Source organism: Chrysochloris asiatica, unplaced genomic scaffold, assembly GCF_000296735.1.
Source record: "Chrysochloris asiatica unplaced genomic scaffold, ChrAsi1.0 scaffold00009, whole genome shotgun sequence".
NCBI lineage: Eukaryota > Metazoa > Chordata > Mammalia > Afrosoricida > Chrysochloridae > Chrysochloris > Chrysochloris asiatica.
Genome location: NW_006408527.1, coordinates 29,019,420 through 29,040,431, shown reverse-complemented (window position 1 = coordinate 29,040,431; position 21,012 = coordinate 29,019,420). Strand labels below are relative to the sequence as shown.

At 36.3% G+C, this 21,012-nt stretch overlaps 1 protein-coding gene and 1 pseudogene across 1 annotated transcript in view; one reads left to right on the top strand and one right to left on the bottom strand.

The window, feature by feature from the left end:
* Window positions 1-21,012, bottom strand: part of ASPM (asp (abnormal spindle) homolog, microcephaly associated (Drosophila)) — a 92,919-nt gene that overhangs the window by 50,846 nt on the left and 21,061 nt on the right. Inside the window, exons 4-16 of the mRNA XM_006834234.1 lie at window positions 16,157-16,261; window positions 15,834-15,980; window positions 14,382-14,627; window positions 13,259-13,326; window positions 12,097-12,238; window positions 11,387-11,517; window positions 10,372-10,547; window positions 7,135-7,280; window positions 6,962-7,047; window positions 6,295-6,516; window positions 5,111-5,318; window positions 4,860-5,002; window positions 4,625-4,753 (exon numbers count right to left, since the gene is read on the bottom strand). Coding sequence (XP_006834297.1) covers window positions 4,625-4,753; window positions 4,860-5,002; window positions 5,111-5,318; window positions 6,295-6,516; window positions 6,962-7,047; window positions 7,135-7,280; window positions 10,372-10,547; window positions 11,387-11,517; window positions 12,097-12,238; window positions 13,259-13,326; window positions 14,382-14,627; window positions 15,834-15,980; window positions 16,157-16,261 — 1,949 coding nt within the window. The remainder of the gene's footprint in view (window positions 1-4,624; window positions 4,754-4,859; window positions 5,003-5,110; window positions 5,319-6,294; window positions 6,517-6,961; window positions 7,048-7,134; window positions 7,281-10,371; window positions 10,548-11,386; window positions 11,518-12,096; window positions 12,239-13,258; window positions 13,327-14,381; window positions 14,628-15,833; window positions 15,981-16,156; window positions 16,262-21,012) is intronic.
* On the top strand, window positions 19,174-19,812 carry LOC102824515 (annotated as a pseudogene).

Genomic DNA, 21,012 nt, shown 5'->3' with positions numbered 1-21,012 from the left:
ATTTTCAATAACCTCATATGGATGCGAAAGCTGGACAGTGAATAAGGAAGACCGTAGAAGAATTGATGCCTTTGAATTATGGTGTCAGAGGAGAATACCAAAAATGCTATGGACTGCCAAAAGAACCAACATATCTGTTTTGGAAGAAGTACAGCAAGAGTGCTCCTTGGAGGCCAAGATTGCTAAGCTTCATCTCTCATACTTTGGACATATTGTCCGGAGAGAACAGTTGCTGGAGTAGAATGTCATGCTGGGTCAGGTGGAGGGTCAGAGAAGAAGAGGAAGACGCCCAATGAGCTGGATTGGCCAGGTGGCAGCATCGATGGATTCAAGTGTGGCAACAGTAGTGAGAATGGCCCAGGATCAGACATTGTTTCGTTCTCCTGTGCATAGGGTCCTATGAGTCGGTGCCGACTCGATGGCACCTAACAACAACAACATTCAATATTGTGCTGGAAGTTTTAGCCAGAGCTATATGGCAGGTTACAGAAATTAAAGGCATCCAAATTGGCAAAGAGGAAGTAAAACTCTCCTTTTTTGCAGATGACATGATACTGTACATAGAAAACCCAAAGACTCAGTAAAAAATTACTAGACCTCATCCAAAGATTCAGCAAAGTGGCAGAGTATACGATCAACATACAAAAATCAATTGTATTTCTCTATAGCAACAGCAATAGTGATGAAAAGGTCATTAGGAAAGCAATACCATTTACAACAGCCACACAAAGGATGACATATTTAGGAATAAACATAACCACAGAAACAAAGGACTTATGCAAAGAAAATTATAAAGCACTACTACAAGAAACCAAAAGAGACCTACAGAAGTGGAAGAACATACCATGTTCCTAGACAGGAAGACTCAACATCGTGAAAATGTCAATACTGCCCAGAGCGATTTACACATACAATGCAATCCCAATCCAGATTCCAACAACATTCTTCAAAGTGATGGAAAGGACAATTACTAAATTTATATGGAAATGAAACAGACCAGGATAAGCAAAGCACTGCTTAAAAGGAAGAACAAGGTTGGAAGTCTCTCACTCCCCAATTTCAAACTTTACTACATGGCTACGGTGGTCAAAACAGCCTGGTACTGGTATAGTGATCAATGTAACAGAATCGAGAATCCAGAAATTAACCCAACCACATACAGCCAAATGATTTTCGAAAACGTGCTTAGGCACACTGCATGGGTAAGAGATAGTCTATTTAACAAATGGTGCTGGCAGAACTGGAAAGCGATATGTAAAAGACTGAAACAAGACCTTTGCCTCATGGCCTATACAAAAATGAACTCAACATGGATTAAAGATCTAAATGTGAATCCCAAAATTATGAAGATCATCAATGAAAAACATAGGAGCAAATGTCAGTGTGCAAATTCAGGGCATATACAGACTACCACACATTTTGAAAAGTACACAAACAAAAACAGACAAAACAGATGAGTGGGACATACTAAAAATTAAAAACTTATATGCATCAAAATACTTCCCCAAAAGAGTAAAAAGGGGACTCACAGACTGGGAAAAAATCTTTTGCAATGACATATCAGATAAGGGACTCATTTCTAAAATATATAGGAAAATACAACACATCTACAAAAATAAAACAAATAACCCAATTAAGAAATGGGCACAGGACATGAAGAGACTCTTCACCAAGGACGGGATCCAGGCAACCAACAAACATATGAAGAAATGTTCACGATTACTAGCCATTAGAGAGATGCAAATCAAAACAACAATGAGATATCATCTCATACCAGCAATAACAGCGAAGATCAAAAAAGTTGAGAACAATAAATGCTGGTGAGGATGTGGAGATACTGGGACACTCCGGAGATACTGGGACACTCCTGCATTGCTGGTGGGACTGCAAAATGATCCAAACTTTTTGGAAGCAATATGGCGCTTCCTCAGGTTGAAAACAGAAATTCCGTATGATCCAGCAATTCGTCTCCTTGGTTATTTACCCACAAGAAATACTAGCCACAACACTAGTAGATATACGCATACCAATGTTCACAGCAGCACTATTTACAAAAGCAAAAAGATGGAGACAGCATAAGTAAATGCCCATCAACTGAAGAATGGATAAACAAACTGTAGTACATACATACAATGGAATATTATGCTACCTTGAAGAATAACAAGGAAGCTGCAAATCACCACTTAACATGGATGAACCTTGAGGGCATTATGTAGAGTGAAATTAGTCACAAAAGGAGAAATACTGCACAGGACCATTATTGTAAAAGACTAAGAAAAAGAACCAATACTAACGGGGGATGGGGGGAATTCTTTGCTGGTTGCAGGGATATGGGGGGGGTAGGGTGAGGGGAGGGACGGAAAGTTAGAGCACAGGGCAGGGAATAGACACAGGATAGTTTGGGTGCTGGGAAGGGGGGCAAAATACAAAAAGGGAGAGGGGAATGGAAGAACATAGCAGATGGGAGAACAAGTAGGCAGGTTTGCATGGGCTAAGTGGAACAGAGGTAAATAATGATGTATGCACAACCTTGGAAACAACAGGGCTCTGCGGTACAGGGATTGAGACATGGTTGGAATGGGGAAAAAGGGGAGCTCTGGTAGCGTAGTGGTTACGAATCGGGCTGTGAACCTTAAGGTCAGCGGTTCGAAACTACTAGCCGCTCCGCGGGAGAATGATGAGGCTTTCTACTCCCGTAAAGATTTACACCCTCGGAAACCCTATACAGGGTCGCTATGGGTCGGAACCGACTCGATGGTACTTAACAACAACAACAACAATGTTAAGACACTTGGCTGTCTTCTGAATTTTGGTTTTCCTTGCATTGCATTATAAAATAGACACTGGAAGGGGAGAGAAAGGAAAAGCCAGAAATATCACCATAGAAAGCTTGTAAGTCTGTCTTCTGCCTATAACTGATTAGAATACCTAAAATGGGGATTTAACGTGCCCAGTGAAGGAGGTTACCTCCGGAGCCTAGACATTACATAAGACTAGAAGTGGAATCCTGAACAGCATCCAGAATCTTCAGAAGTGGGACATTTTCTCCTGAGAGGACGGACAGACCAGCTGGGAGTGGCTAGCAGAACAGAAGATACAGCTTGAAAGAAAGACTGAAATGAAAAATACAAAACAATAGAGGCAGACTGACTGATTACTATAAGAACAAGCAAGTTGCTCACCCAGGAGACATCAATGCAAGGGGTTGGGTCCTCTCAGAGTAAACTCCCCTCCAAGACTAAGACTCAGTGGGAATACACGCTCTGATTTGTGACCACGTTAGCCACCGACAAGGGGAAGTGAGGGCAAAACAATTAAGCCCTACAACGTTCCAATAGACTACTGTGAACCCAGGTGGAGACAGAACATGGGAACACTGAATGGTATAAAATTAAGAAAGGTGTAAGACAAGGTTGTATTCTTTCACCATACTTATTCAACCTGTATGCTGAGCAAATCATGCAAGAAGCTGGGTTATATGAAGACATATGTGGGATCAGGATTGGAGGAAGACTCATTAACTACCTGCAATATACAGATGATATAACCTTGCTTGCTGAAAGTGAAGAGGACGTAAAATATTTACTGATGAACATCAAAGAGCACAGTCTTCGATATGCATTGCATCTCAATGTAAAGAAAACAAAAATCCTCACCACTGGACCAATAAACAACATTCTTATCATTGGAGAAAAGATTGAAGTTGTCCAGGACTTCACTCTTGGATCAACTATCAACACTCACGGAAGCAGCAGTCAAATCAAACAACGTATTGCATTAGGCAAATCTGCTGCACAGACCTTTTTTTAAAGTGTTGAAGAGCAAAGATGTCAGCTTGAGGACTAAGTTGTGCCTGACCCAAGCCATAGTATTTTCAATAACCTCATATGCATGTGAAAGCGGACAGTGAATAAGGAAGACCACAGAAGAATTGATGCTTTTTTGAGTTATGGTGTTGGAGGGAAATATTGAAAGTGCCATGGGCTGCCAAAAGAACCAATAGATCTGTTTTGGCGAAGTGCAGCCAGAGTGCTCCTTGGAGGCCAGGATGGCTAAACTTTGACTCTCATACTTTGGATATCTTTTCAGGAGGGACCAGTCGCTGGAAAAGGATATCATGTTTGGTAAGGTGGAAGGTCAGAGAAAAAGAGGAAGACTTCCAATGAGATGGATGGGCCAAGTGGCAGCATCAGTGGAATCAAGTGTGGCAAAAGTAGTGAAGTTGGCCCATGATCAGTCAGTGTTTCATTCTGCTGTGCATAAGGTCGCTATGAGTTGGCACCTAACAACAACTCTCTCTGAAGGCAGATTATGTTTCAAAAGGAAGAAAGGAAGACCCCAGTTAAGTTTCCTCCATTTATGCTTCACAAATTTACAAAGCAGGTAAGTTGTTCCACTTGTCTGAAGCAGAGAAAGGAAAACTATGGACAGAATCTAGGCGATGTACTGATTAAAGGAAACATTAGGAATAAGGGGTAAAAAAACCTCAATTCAGACAACCCACACAATTATTAATTTACCCAGTTACTTCATGTCAGTAAAATATAATTAGTATAAAGAATCTACTAAATGGCATTTTATGAAGTACAATACACAGCACAGTGTTTTAAATTTTGAGGAGTACCTCATGACGCTTTAGATCTGTTTTCATTTTATATTTTCTCCAAGTTGTTTGTATAAGTCGAGCAGCTCTTATTTCTTTACGAAGATCCAAAAGTCTTGCACAAAGAAATGACAAATAGGTAATAACCACCTAATAGAAAACACAAAAGATAAAAACAGAAAAGCAAGAGGGAACACAAGTGACGGTAATATTATCTTCTGAGATACCATTAGTTAAAAAAATCTCCTTTACTTACTTTTTCATCTGGAATTGTATTTGACATGTCTGAGTGATGAATCATGGCAGGTATTCCACCAAGGTCTCTCACTGCAGAGTTAATCAAATGAAAATTTTTCTTTTCATTTTCTAAGAGCTCTTTGTATAGTTCAGAAGTATTTTCTACTATGCAAGTGAAAAAGAGACAAATCAGACGGCTCTAGTCAAAAATCACACACAGCAAAGGAAATTTTTGCAAAGTCAATCAACAAAAAGAGAAAAGGGACGAACCGTGATCAAATGCTTTAGGAGACATATCCAGAAAACTAGAATCAGACTCAGATGATGAATTTAACACTACTGAACCAGTCTGTGTGCATTCCACAGTTTGAGTCGTTCGTTGACATATAGCCTCAAAAGGCACATAGCAAGGGTGGTAGTGGTAGATCAAGTAGCATAACACACGGCCATCTGAGAAAGACACTGTAAAATTCTCAACCTAATTTGTAAAGCAAAAGAAATAATTAACTACATTTAGATACCAATTTAGATGCTAGTGGTTTTATAGTCCAGCATTTGTTTGTTTTATAGCTAAGAAAATCACATTATTTTCTAACAATATATAGTATATTACAATATTCATAGCCAAATTCACAATTGTAAAATAGTAACCATTCCAAAAGTGTGTAATCTGAGTAAAATACCTTCTCTGACTGTTTAGGTAAAACATTGATTATCCAGATTATTTGACAATTTTTCTACTAGCAATACTTGTTCAAAGTAGAATCATTTATTATATTTAGTAAAATGTACTCCCTTTCATTGTCCTTTTTAATATTCCTTACCAGACATTTCATCCATGTATATCAGGGAAATATTTTTGAGCATTTACATTTAAAGCTCATCTCATGCGGAAGTACCTAACAAATGACGATGGAAAAATCACCTTACATGTAAGTTTTGTCTCCTTCCTCTACCTAGAGGTAAGTTTGTTTCTGTTGCCCTGTTCTGGGTTGGTGGGTTTATACGCATTCACCTTTAGAATAAAGATATGATCCTTTGGGTTCCCTGATATACACAAGTGTCTCCTATTAGACTATTAGACCTATCTTGGTCACACTTTCTTTCTTATTGTTGTTGTTGTTAAGTGATCTTGTGTCAGTTCCCACTCAGCAATCCTGTATAGTGTTTCCAATGAGCATCTGGTAAATTCAAACCACCAAACTGCAGTTCAAAACAACTTTGTGATCCAGTGCTTATCCTACTTAGTGATACATAAAATTATAGTGCCTCAGACAACTGATAACATCGTAAGTCAGATGAAATACACTAACTCATTTGAGGAAAAGTTTGTTTATACAGAAAAACTAAAACCATTTAATTAATACATGAAAATGTTCTGCATATTAAGTTTAACTAGTTTTACCCAAAATTTATTTAAAGATGTAGGGTAAAACAAAGACAAAGCAACTTACTTTCTTATTATAAAAGGCGCACACAGCATTTACCCAGTCCATTAACAGTCTTATGCTTTCACTGTACTGGTCAAAGGGGCCACTCCTTCTCTTCTCGTTTTTCTTATTAATGACAGTATCAGAATGACATGATAGTGTAGACATTGCTTTCTTTAATTTCTGTGTATGTCTTAAAAAGCCAATTTCTTCCTTTAATTGATCTAAATTAAGGGATATATCCACCTGAAACACAAAAAAAGGAAAACACCATCTCTTTAATTCACAGAAATTAAAATAACTCTTCTATTTAGATAAGGTGTAGAAGTTAATATAACCCAATCAGGAGTTTTAAAGAGCTAGAATAAACAAAGTTCCCAAAATGTATATGCAGTTTAGCATCAGAAATTCAAACTTTTAAAAGGCAAAAACAGTCTACATCAAAGTGATGGGATATATAGTAGTTAGAAACATTAAATTTGGGGCAACACAAGCCTTGTCCCTCTCAGTTTCACTTCTTATCCACAACATAACTAACCCTACGCTTGTTCCCTACTTCGTAGGGGTGATATGAACATTAGAATAAACCCCAATAAGTGACAGCTATTATTTTAGTCTTTGATTCAATTAGTTTTTGTAAATTAGTATTCAAAATTGTTAACAAGTTAAAAATGTACCAAAAGTGTGATACCTGAAAAGCAAATGCTATTTTCCAAAGCAATGCAAGAGTTTTTTCTCTGTGCCTATCCACGATATCCTTAGATAAGATTTTTTTTCCTACAAATGAGAAGGCAGTCCATTAAGATGATACACACATATCAATAGCCAGTGAGAAGAAAGGTTTTAGCTCTACTCATTTCTTACCTTGTTCATCAGTTAGTTGAATTCCTCGTGATTGCAGAATTTCAAAAACAATGTCAACATTGTGAATCTTTTGAAGACGGCTTATTGCAGGAATCCTGAGTTTCTTTGAGAGATTCCAGTTTTGTGTGAGAAGTTCCATGGTTCTCCTAGCAGTAAAGGAATTTTGAAATGAAAATGCTACTATGAAAAATAAACTTTACTTAAATATAGTTACCAGCCAAATAAATCTATAGTGGGCATTCAGGTCAAAACACTCCTAAAAATGATCTCAATACTGTATTTTAAAGTGACGAATATATACATTTTACTTTCTTTATTTTGGCAGACTGAGCAATACCCTAGTGCATTAGTTTCCTTGCACTATGCCCATTATATGCATGTGTGTGTTATTTGTGTGGATGTGGCATATGAGAAAATATGGTACAGTCGTTCCATAATTAGTAGATAAGATTTATTTCTCATTTAAAGTCTAGGATTGGAAGGTCTTTGAACATATAATAAAGAAAAAATGGAAGATTTATACACAAACATACATGTGAACAAAAACAAAGGATCTAGATAGGAAGAAAAATAAAGGTAGTGAAGAAGGAAGAAAGGGAAATGGAAAATGTTACTTACTGAAGGGGTACTGTATTATACACATCAACGACAGCACTTAACAACAACATAGAGATATTAGTTTAGCTAAAAACAGATATATACACCACAGTTTCAATTGAAATCCCTAATATTTAAGGCATAGGAGCTCTGGTAGCGTAGTGGTTACAAATCGGGCTTCGAACCTTAAGGTCAGCGGTTCGAAACTACCAGCTGCTCCGCGGGAGAAAGATGAGGCTTTCTACTCCCGTAAAGATTTACACCCTCGGAAACCCTATACAGGGTCGCTATGGGTCGGAACCGACTCGATGGCACATAACAACAACAACAATTAAGGCACTAGTGTGTTTTCTCCTCTAGACAATAAATGCTATCATCACAAAAAAAAATAAAGAGAGGCCCCACCCAATTACTGAATACAGTGAAAACCTTTCAAACTTTTAATGAACTAATTTCTTAAGGTTACAAAGCTACCAAGATTAATCTAAGCCAATCACCCAATTAATATATGAAGTATTTCTGCAACAGTAAACTAGGCCCATTTGACCCATGGCATTAGTGAATCCATATGTGCTGTCAAATGATTTCAGAGACCAAAGAAACAGTCATTTTACTTACATTATACAGAATAGAAAAATGGTATGCAAGATTGAGTCTCTTAAATAGTGAATGTTCCTAACCAAATATAAAGCATCAATATACAATTTACTAAAAACTCTTATAAAAGCTTAAGAAAAGCTGCACTGATTATAAAACCTATTACTGCCACTCTTGGAAAGTGGTAAAGGTCTATGCTGTCTTGAATTTATTTGATATGGTTTTTCTAACCAAAGTCTTCTTAATTCCCACCAAGTGACTGGTTGTTGTTGCTGTTGTTAGGTGCCATCAAGTCAGTACCGACTCATAGCGACCTTATGCATCGAGAAAAAACTCTGTCCGATCTTGGGCAACCTCATTACTGTTGCCACACTTGAGTCTATCGAAGCAGCCACTTGGCCAATCCATCTTGCTGAGGATCTTCCTCTTTTTCTCTGACCCTCCACCTTATCAAACATGATATCCTTCTCCAGCGACTGGTCCCTCCTGACAATATGTCTGAAGTATGAGAGATGAAATCTGTCCATCTTGGATTCCAAGTGATTGGTTGGGACCATGCAAATATAACATACAGTTTTCTATAGCTGGGATTGGTTAGTTATGCCCTACAGCTAGGTAAACAGAAGACCTCTCAGAAGCAGAGACGAAGATTCCAGGGCCATCAAGAAGGAAGAGCATGAGTGGAGCATGCTATGGCAAGAGGTGACATGGAGAGACAAAGCAGCTTCCGGCTCTAGGCCTATGGACTGAGTACCTAAGGGCAGGAGACTGGCTTGAGGAACTTTGGGCATGCACAGACTAGCTAAAAAAATTTTGTAACAGGAACACCTTTTGTCTCCAATATTGCAGGGACTACTCACTATTGTTTTTAGTCTCTCAGCCTACAATATTGCAGACAAGAGGTGTTTCTGCCTTAAGAACTTGTTGCACCCTGCGATTTTTTGATCCTGAATTGGTACCTGTTCGCTTCCCTAATAAAGCACATAATTGTGAGTATTGTTATGAGTTCTGTGTGGCCACTGCATTTGATTATTGAACCCAGGTGTGAAGCAGAGAGTGCTGTGTGGGATGGTTGGTGTCAGAAGAGGATAAACAAAAAATTAAGTGTATTCCAAGTCACTTCATGACAAACTTTACTTTGAAATTGAGCATGTCTATAATATCCTTGCTATACCACAAGTATTTTAAGATCTGAATATATATCCAATTAGAAAAAAATACTGAGGATATATTCTATGAAAGCTATTATCTCTTTGCATCCTATATTTCAAAGCTTAATTTGCTGTTTTGAGGCTAAACATTTGTGAAATACATTCAAAAACACTTTATTTAAAGAAATCTCTTTCCTTGACTCCAAAAATGCTTCCTTGATAAAGATGTAACATGTATTCGTAACACTAAAGTTACTAATTCAGATATTGTAAAAAGTCCAACCTTAGTACTATGCCAAAGGTCATTTGTTCCAGTGGAAGAATTGGTAACTCACTGAATTCATTCCAAAGTCATTGTTAAAGTTTCCACTTTGTTATGGAGGGAATATTGTGTAATCTGATGGTAAGCATACTGAGCTGGTGTTCTACTTTATGACACTTGGCACAAGCTATTCAATCTTTTCTTAATTTCCTTCATGCTAAAATAGAATAATGCTATTAAAATCAATCTGAAATGATACAGTACTCATGAAACCACTGTGGTGGTGGTATTTAATGCTTTCAGGTAAATTATGAGACCATCGTAGACATAGTATAATTTAGTATTTTATGTTTTAATTAAATCCCCACTTTCCCTAACTCTTGTACTGTGACATCAGTGGTTCCTACCTATGGGTCCTAATCACATGCCATTAAGGACAGAACACAGGGTTTCAAGCCCTAAAACTATCATAACATTTTGCTGAACATGTTGACAATAAACTCAAAATTGTAACCCTCAATTTATTTCAGTAGGAGAAGGAACAAACAAAACCTGTAAAAGTACACCAAAAAGTATTTCCTGAAAATTTGTCTACTCATTAAACAAAATAATTCTATTTCGCATACTTACACAAGACGCACCCCACACTGTAAGTCTACAGCAAGATTTGTAACAGCAAAATCAAATTCATCAAATGGTGTCTGAACATGGCTAACAGGTAATCCCAAAAAGCTAAGATGCCGACAAAGGTCACCTTCGCCACTTAGGAAGTCTCGAGAAAAAGCCAAAAGAATTTCTTTACTGGCCTAGAAAAACAAATTGAAGGTATTATATACCAATGTAATATGTTGTCTATAGTAAAACAAAATCCTTCGAGTTATTCTGTCTATATAGGAAAAAAATAGTATTAAAAAAAATATTACAGATTTCATATCACATGACATCAATGCAGATTTCATGTATTTCCAATTCAGCCTTCTTAAAAAATGCTCAAAATTAATACAATGTTCTGAAAAGTAGTATAAGTTTGATGATATATGACATCAAATCTAGGAAAGAAATTTCCCAAGGATTAATTCCTCAAAAGCATATTTTGGCTCATTTTCAAATTGAAATTAAGAGTAAGGACAATATACACTGGTGAACTGTAAACTCACAAAACTCAGACACAGTTAGAGTCACTGATCAGAATCACTAGGTAGACATTCTGATGATGCTCCAGAGTACTGTTCATTGGTGATGGTGGAGGTGATGTGCCATAGAGTTGCTTCCTACTCAGTGTTTCTGAGGCTGTAAATCTTTATGGTAGCAAAAAGCCTCATCTTTCTCCATTACAGGCTGGTAGATTTGAATTACTAAACTGCTGACTTTGCAGTTAGCATATGAATGCATTAACCACTATACTAGCAGGGCTCCTTTACTGTTCTTTAGGCACATCATTTTTTCTAAAGATAGCAACAATGGACTCAAACAGAAGAATAATTGTGAAGATGGCACAGACCTGGGCAGTGTTTCATTCTGTTGTGCATAGGAGCGCTATGAGTCGGAACTGACTCAATGGCACCTATAACAACAACAAGGGCAAACTATACAATAAAAGAATGCAACAGTCTTAAATGTGAAATATGAAAGATGAGAACTATACCTTGAATTCAGCATCTTTACAGAAGAGGCAAGGATCATGATCAATAAGTCTGGAGATTTTAGCATAATCAAGAAAATAGACCAACAACAATAATTTTTTCAATGTAAACTTAGACAAAGCTTCTTCAAGACCTTAAATAAAGTACAAAAAAGCATGCAACTTAATCTGTGAAAGACAAGTTTCACCTTCAAATATCAATAATTGTGCACATACAATATAAAATATATGACTTCAAACATAAATAAAACTATGTGCTTGCTCTTAATGTTTAACGCACATTAATCCATTTTATCCTCACAATAACACTATGGGGTAAATACCATTAAGATTTCCATTACAAGAGTAAATAGAGGCAAGAGAGAACATTAGATCTAGCTGGTCTAGCTAATAAACATTTAATGAGCATCTGCTATAGCGCTGTAGGCTAATATGCTGGACTGCAAAGTTGTTTGTACCACAAGGTTGGTAGTTCAAGCTCACCTAATGGAGAGTGGGGAGAGGCAAAAGACAATACAATGTTATAAAAAATTACAAATAGAGATGAAATAAATGATGGAGGGAAATGGAGTTAAAGACAAGGTAAGTAATAGAAAGAAAACCATTTCCATAGATTTTTCTGAGAAGGCAAAATTTACATTAATAAGAAAAAGATAAGAAGAAACCATTTATTTATAGTATATCGAAAATATTGTGAAGGCAAAAATATTTACCATCTCTGTATAGATGTGGAACAGTGGGATGCTTATATTCAGCTGCTATATCAGGATTCCAAAGCAAGCGATTCAAAATAAACACAGCCAACCCCATGACATCACTATTGTCTTCCAAAGATATGAGTTCTCCAAAAACTGTCTGAAAAGAAATTACAGCAAAAATGAAGACTACACTATTTTAACTAAGAAGCAGAGGGATGTGTTTGGGATAGGCAGTTTTCTATTTCCTAAATAGTATGGGGGTGATGTTGACACTGCTTAATGAAGTCTTTAAACTGTACATCCACACTTTATGAATCCTTCAGTGAATACAGTATATTTCACAATGAAAACCTCAAAAGCTCAGGACTAATGCAAATTCTTAAAAATCATCAGACAATATCTACTTCCAAATTTATTAGCTTTAAGTTAAAGAATTATCAAATGCAAGCATATTCTTTTAATTTAATTATAACTGTTCAATTAAGCATATCATGAAGGTAAAACAAAAACCTAAACATTCAGTTTTATACTAATTACCAAGTAGAAAATTATCTACAAATAATCTAAGATAATAATTTGCCAAGTTCAGAGGTTTAAAACCAATTTAAATATGAAATTAGCTTATTATCAGTAAATTTATTTTGAATACTTTTTAAAACAATTAGGAAAAAATACAATCATTAAGCTGTGCTATAACTTTATAGTGAGAAAATATAGAGATGAAGGCTTGGGAAAATAAAATACTTGGCAAAATAGAGAAATTTTATATTATTTTTTTGTTCTTTGTTTAAAAAAAAAAAAAATCTCCGGCAGAGTAATGGTGACAGATCAGGCTGCTAATCTCACAGTTACCAACCGTCCTGCAGGAGAATGAGACTTTCTGCTCCCATAAAGATTTACAGCCTCGAAAACCCTATACAGGGTTGCTATGAGTCAGAATTGACTCCACAGCACATAACCATCACCCACTGTACTAAAGGACTCCTGGTGTGGTGCTGCAGTATAAGCTCTAGACTGAGAAACACAAGGTCAGCAGTTCAAACCTACCAGCTGCTCCTCAGAAAGTCTATACAGGGTTGCTATCACTTGGAACCACCTTGACAACACATTATGACAACAAACATCTTACTAAAAGTACATTTAAAAATTATTTTGTTTTAAAAATGAAAATGTTTACCTCTAAGCCAATTCGTAGCCACAAAGGATTATATGATAAAAGCCAATTTAGTACTTTCTGTCGTTCACCTGAAACATGTAAAAAGTAAGTTCAGATCACTCATCAAATAGAAACAATAAATAATACTGTCTGGAGAAAAGTCAGTAGATAAAATGTACATCTTTTTTATTATTATTATTGTGAATCTGGTGATGATCCAGAGCAAATCATCAGTTTTATATTCAACAGTCCATAGGCATTTTCTTTCATTTCACTAATTGTAATCCCTTCCCAGGAGTCCTGGTGTGGTGCTGTAGGATAAGCACTGGACTGCTAAATGTGCAAACAGCATTGTCTAGTGGAGAAAGCACTAGTTACTTAGATATTAGGGATTTCAATTTGAACCATGGTGTATATATCTTTTTTCAGATAGACTATTATCTCTAGAGTAATCTGGTCTAAGAAATTGGCTTTGGAAACTGTTAAAATTGAGTTTTAAGTCTTATTTCTAACATTAGCTATTGATCATGAGGGATTTACTGAGCATCTCTGGGTCTTGGTTTCATCATTTGTAAAAACAAGTAAATGATAGCCGATTGATGAGCTTCACTGTGAGGACTAAAATATAGAAAGTACTTGCTTGATGTGTGCAATACAGTGCCCCCTCAATAAATAACATTTTCTTTTCCCCAGTCTTCCTTATTTCCTATACAGGGTCGCAATGAGTTGGCACCCACTCCACAACACAGAACAACAACAACAATCCCCTCAATGTAACATCCCTTAGCCCATTTCTTCTTCCCTGTGTCTCCTGTTTCCATTTCTCCTTCTTTCCCAGCCCTTCTGAACTCTGTCCTTGGGTAAATGCTACCCTTTTGATCTCAAATGCTATTTTACACTAATGTTATCATATACTAATACTTTAAAACACATACGGTCATATTTAGGTGAGATTGTAGACAGTAAAGCCACAAAGTATTCACATACGAGGGAGATTCTAAAACTTCTAAAAATTCATGGAATTAAAAGATAACGGAATTTTTCCATCAACTTTTTGAAGTCCCTTACATATAGTTCAGTCTGAAATGTAAACTCTTAAAGTGTTTTCAAAGAACCAATCTCAGATTGTCTGCAGTGTTCTTACCCACATCCTTCCAGAGATGTCTATCTTTGCGAACAATCAACCGTCTAGCTTCAATTTCAATTTCCAGGTTTTTAATAGCTTTAACCAGCTTTTCAGAAGTAAATAAACAGCAGGCTGTACGACGTAATCTATTCAATCTGCATCGAATAGTGTAAGCTCTGAGAGATACTTCATCTTTTGTAGGTGCTCTAGGAACACTTGGTTTATGTTGACTCTCCATTCCCAACAGTAGAGTAGTAGCATTTACTGGGTAAAAGCAAAAGGAAGGATGTTTCTTGTTAAATAGTATATATAACCTTTAATTCAGCAATAAAATGCAGCTTTAGATGTCCCAGAGCAGAATCTATTCCCTGCCCCTTCCAAACATGCTCTTCTCTTGTCTTTCTTATCTTAAAATAAAAGGGTCGCCACTTGCTAAGTCCATATCCTTTCATCCTATAAGCTCTACCTGCAAAATGGTCTGATGACTTCTCACCACCTTCACTATTATTCAAGTTCCAATACTATTATATGTAACACACATTGAAATAACCTCCTAAACTGGTACTATACTCCTGTCCCTTTTACAAATTAGTAAAATTATAAGCTTCTAAAGAGAAGCAAATTTTTAAAAAATCAATAATTTTGAGATGTATTCTTAATTTTTATTAAACATATTTTCTCTTAAGAAGACAACTAAAATTGGACTTGGTTTCCTTTTTAAAGAAAGAAAGTAATCTTAGAGGTCATGTAATCCAAAGACCCTCTGGATGTAGAAAACACATACGAGACTTCTCTGACAATTACAAACCAATTTTTGCAACAATAGGAATCTCACCATCTTATGTGATGGCTGACAATTTGAAAGTTTATAAGGATTTCTTCTATTTAAAATTGAAGTTGATCCCTGTACCTTCTATGTGAGAAATGCACAAAAGTAAGTTTCCTTCTCTTTTAAGAGAAAATCTTTCAGATTTGAAAGCCACTCACTATCTTACACCCTTGTCCAATACCCAAGTCTTTTCTTTTCCAGAAAGAACACAAATGTTTCAAACAACCCAACCACAACCTGATTTCAGGTCCCTACAGCTTGCCTTCATATCAAGCCACAAAAGACTGCTAGGTTTGTTTATTCATTAGGACATTATACTTTATTCATGGAGCTAAGACTAAATGAATTTCTTAGTTCAATATTAACTGTGACTCAGTATATGGTAAAATAGAGCCCATATATACTTGAAAGGATGGAAACTACATTGGCTAATGAGAGAATGAAAAACAAAAAAGTGAATTTTAATGTTTTAAGTACAAAATTCATTAAAAATCTTAATAATTCCACCTCTAACATTCATGTCAATCAATTAGTAAAGCATATCATCAACGAGATATAATGATAATAGGCATAATTAAGGAATGAGTGTATTAAAAATTCTGTTTAAATAGGATATTATTATTTAAAATACATATATTTACCTTTAGAAACATTTGTTTTTACAGTGAAGTCATCAGGAGTTAATATAAAATTAAGCCACCAAGTGAAGCCCAGTTCCTGCTTTTCCTTCCAACGTTCATCATAAAACATGTTTTTTGCAGCAAATGGCATTGGGTGTCTAGGAATATCTAAGAATACAATCAGGTTACTGCACAAAATAATGTCCTTTAGGTTACTATAAAATATATAGCAAATGACCATTTTGCTAACAAAACCCCTCTAATTATTTAAAAATTCTGTCATCATGAGTTCATTTCATGAAACGCTGAGCGAACATTCAAGTACAATTAGAAAACATACTTGCCTGTTTTTAATGCTTTTATAAAGGTCAAACTGGACTGCGCCACAGGAACAAAAGATTTAGTCCTCATGCTTACTTTAGAAACAGGAGTTCTCTGTAGCAATAAATCTAAAATGCATCACAAAGAAGAAGGAATAGTATTAAAACAATAAATTCTCCAAACATGAGGGAGCTTAAAATAATCTTTGGAAATTTTTCATTATTTTTTTTTTGAAGCCCCTCATAATTAATTGATGGATTGTTTTAAAATTAAAGTTTGGGTTCTTCAGTCATATTCAGTTAGAAAATTCTGAGTAGCTATGAAGTACCAGGCACAATACTACGAACTCAGTGATTAATGAATCCAACATCTGAAAGTGATAGACATAAACTGCAAGTTATCTGGTGTCTATATAAGCTATTGTCCATCTTCAATCAATTTATTGTGTGCATACATACCACACTATGAGCTAAGTGCTGAGGATGCAGACATGAAAAACACATGGTCCCAATCTTTAGGATGTTTTCAGTCTAATGTGGAAGATGTTTTAAAAGAATTATAATACACAGCAAAAGGGAGAGGTTATATGAGGAGGCTTCCAAATATTTGTGGTAAATTCCATTATCTTTTCATTCCATTTTTTCATGAACTTTTGGTAACCCCCTTGCATAAGGAGCTATAAGAACACAGAGAAGGGAACACTAACTCCTTCTAAAATGATAGGACCATCTTCCTAGAGGTGAATGTATTTGGGTTGACTCTTGAAGTGAGAGGTACACATGAAAAACCACGGTCTGCTGACAAAAATGCCAAGAAGTCTAAATCAAATACATGTGAGAAAAGCAGTACAAGAAATTGAGAGTAGTCGTCAAGAAGTGAATATTAAAAATAAAAGTGGCAACTAATACTTGAATTGTAGTAGGAGCAGGATATCTGGGATTTAGTGTCAAGCACTACTGAAGTATTTTGTTTTTTATATATAGACTGCTTCATTATATAATTAGGATACTGGACTTAACACAATTAATGTACTTGCTCAAGGTCACACAAGGAGCTCTGGTTAACATAGTGGTTACGAATCGGGCTGCGAACCTTAAGGTCAGCGGTTCGAAACTACCAGCTGCTCCGTGGGAGAAAGATGAGGCTTTCTACTCCCGTAAAGATTTACACCCTCGGAAACCCTATACAGGGTCGCTATGGGTCGGAACCGACTCGATGGCACATAACAACAACAACAAGGTCACACAAGCTATTAAGTTGTAGAGCTGGAATTCAAACTTGGCAGTATAGTACCAGAGCCTACATTATCAATCAATTTGGAACATCTTGTATGTTGTGAAGGATTTTATTCCAGGAAATAACATGCTCCGCTATCTGTCAAAAACAATATGAGCCTTAAGACTAGAAGCAGAAACAGGGAAGTTACTACAGTAGTCTAAGTCAGATATAATGAAAACTTAAATTTTAAGGGGTAGTGGAGACAATCAACAAGTCTTATGAATCAGCTGACTAGGTATGTGATGGAGAATGACATCTCCAGGATGAGTCCCAGATATCTACCCCAGGTGATGAGAGAGATGGTAAGTGGTACCTACAAAGGAAAAGGCAACACAAGTCACAATAACCCATCAGAACAGCAGCTCAGCTTTCTCAAAATAAGGTTCCGTACCAGTTTACAAAACATGAAAAAAAGGACTAAAAGCACCCCATAGATATTTTAAGAGTAGAAATAGCAAACTGTTTATTTGGCAAATTCCAGAATGGTGTCTATATTTTGGTATGGCCCACAAGCTATGAAGAGTTATTTATTTGTAAATAGTTGAGAAATCAAAAGTAGAATATTTCATGGCATTTCAAAATATAAAATTCAGTGTCCATAAATAAAATTTTATCCAAAACAGTCACAAGTATGCACTATATGTTAAGTACTGGACTGCAGGGTTGTTTTCAACTACAATATCAGCAGTTCAAACTCACCAGCTGCTCTTAGGTAATGAACTCGATGGTACTTAACGAAGGTTCTTTTCATGACAGGATGACAGAACTGAGTAGCTGTGACAGAGACTAAATACCCTGCAAACCACTGTTAAGAACTTTGATTTTCAGTGAAATAGAAAACCACCAGGAAGGTTTGGAACTAAAATTGATAGAATCCTGCTAACAATTCTATATAGAAAGCAGACTACAAAGAAGGTAAACAAAGAGTGAACACAAGATGTTAGCAAGCCCTATACGACATAAACTGGCTTAGGATGGTACCACTGGTAGTGGTGAAAAGTGATCAGATTCTGAGTACTTTGAAGGTACAGAAGATAAGAGTTTTTGATCGATAAGGTCAAAGCCAAATGGCCACCACTCATCTGTCTGTTGTACTGTGGTGGCTTGTGAGTTGCTGATTCTGAGGGCTATGCCACCAGTATTTTAAATAACCAGCAGTGTCACCCATGGTGGACAGGTTTCAGATGAGCTTCCAAACAAAGACAGACTAGGAAGAAAGAGTGACAAACTACTTCTGAATCTTTTTAGTCACTGAAAACCTTATGAACGAATAGCAGAAAAACACTGTCCGATACAGTGCTGGCAAATGAGCCCCTCAGTTTGGAAGGCATTCAAAATGTGACTGGGGAAGAGATGCCTCCTCAAAGTAGAGTTGACCATGATGACATGAATGGAGTTAAGCTCGTGGAAGAAAAGAACACAGAACCTTCATTTGCTCATAGGGCACAAATCAAAATGAAGACAAACAGCTGTAAACATCCACTGAAAATCGGAACATGGAATATATGAACTATGAATCTGGGAAAATTGGAAGTTGTCAAAAATGAAATGGAATGGATAAACATCGATATCTTAGGCATTAGTGAGCTGAAATGGACTAGTATTGGCCATTCTGAATCCACCAACCACATGGTTTGCTATGCCAGGAATGACCAACTGAAAAGGAATGGTGTTGCATGCATCGTCAAAAAGAACATATCCAATGATACAGTGCTAAGTTGATTTGTCAAGAAACTCTCAAATTGTACTCTGAAAAGCTGGGATGGAGTTATCAGTGCCCCCACCACAGATGTATATCGAAAAAACTTTGGCCATTATCAAGCCAGATATTGTTGACAAAGAGGAGGAGATACAAGATATTATTCTCAGATCCGGATTCACCATTGTTCAGAGAAGAAAACTACATCTCAGCCCTGAACACTGTAGTAACTTTTATGTGGAACAGTATGGGAAAATGTTTTTTCCCAATTTAACAGCTTACTTGAGTTCTGGACCAATTGTTACCATGATACTAGCTAGAGATAAAGCCATCTCTTACCGGAATGAACTTTTGGGACCAAGTAATAGCTTAGTAGCTAAGGAAACACATCCAGACAGTCTAAGAGCAATTTATGGTACACATGATCTAAGGAATACATTTCATGGGAGTAATAACTTTGCTGCAGCAGAAAGAGAAATTCAATTCATGTTTCCTGAAGTGATACTTGAGCCAATTCCAGTTGGACAATCTGCTAAGGATTATTTAAATTTATGTGTAATGCCTAATCTGCTTGAAGGACTCACAGAGCTTTGTAAGTGAAAACCAGCAGATCCTTTCACTTGGTTAGCTGATTGGCTGCTGGAAAATAATCCTAACAAAACAAAACTCTGTCATCATACAACTACATTAGTACCTTATTAAGATAAAGTCCTCCAAAGAACGAATCACAAGCGATTTGATTATCAAAGGATATGCTTCTATTTTAAAAAAACTTAAGTCCTAATTCTTAAGTATTTAAGTAGTTATATGTTAAATAAGTTATTTTTGAAAATAAAGTTTTTAAAGAATCAAAAATAAATAAATAAATAAATAAATAACATATCCAGATCAGTCATAAGGTACAACACTATATGTGATAGGATAATATCCATGTGCCCACAGGGAAGCCTAGTTAATACAACTATTATTCAAATTTACGCACCAACCACTAGGAAGAATTATTATGCACCAACCACTAGGAAGAATTCTACCAATGTCTTCAATCTCAAATGGATCAAACATGTAATCAAGATATATTGCTCATTACTGGTGATTGGAATGCAAAGGTTGGGAGCAAAGAGGAAGGACCAGCAGTTGGAAAATATGCCCTTGATGATACAAATGATGCTGGAGAAGGCATGATAGAATTCTGAAAAACCAATGATTTGTTCATTTCAAATATCTTTTTTAGACAGCATAACAGACGACTATACACATGGACCTCGCCAGATGGAATACGTAGAAATCAAAATGACTACATCTGTGGAAAGAAAAGACGGAAAAGCTCCATATCATCAGTCAAAACAAGGCCAGGGGCAGAGACTGTGGAACAGACCATCAATTACTTATATGCAAATTCAAACTGAAGCTGAAGAAAATGAAAACAAGTCCACGAGAGCCAAAATATGACCTTGAACATATCCCATATGAATTTAGAGATCATCTGAAGAACAGGTTTGATATATTAAACACTAAAAGACCGACGACGAGAAGAGTTGTGGGTTGACATCAAGAACATCATACATAAAGAAAGCAAAAAGTCATTAAGAAGACAAGAAAGAAGGGAAAGGTCAAAATGGATGTCAGAAGAGACTTTGAAACTTGCTCTCCAGCATAGAGATGCCAAACCAAATGAAAGAAATGAGGAGGTACAAGAGCTGAATAGAAAGTTTCAAAGATCAGCTCCAGAAGATAAGACCAAATATTATAATCAAATGTGCAAAGATCTGGAATCAGAAAAACAAAAAGGAAGAACATGCTCAGCTTCCTCAAGCTGGGGGAACTGAAGAAAAAATTCAAGCCTCGACTTTCATTATTGAAAGATTCTCTGGGCAAATTATTAAATGATGCAGAAAGCATCAA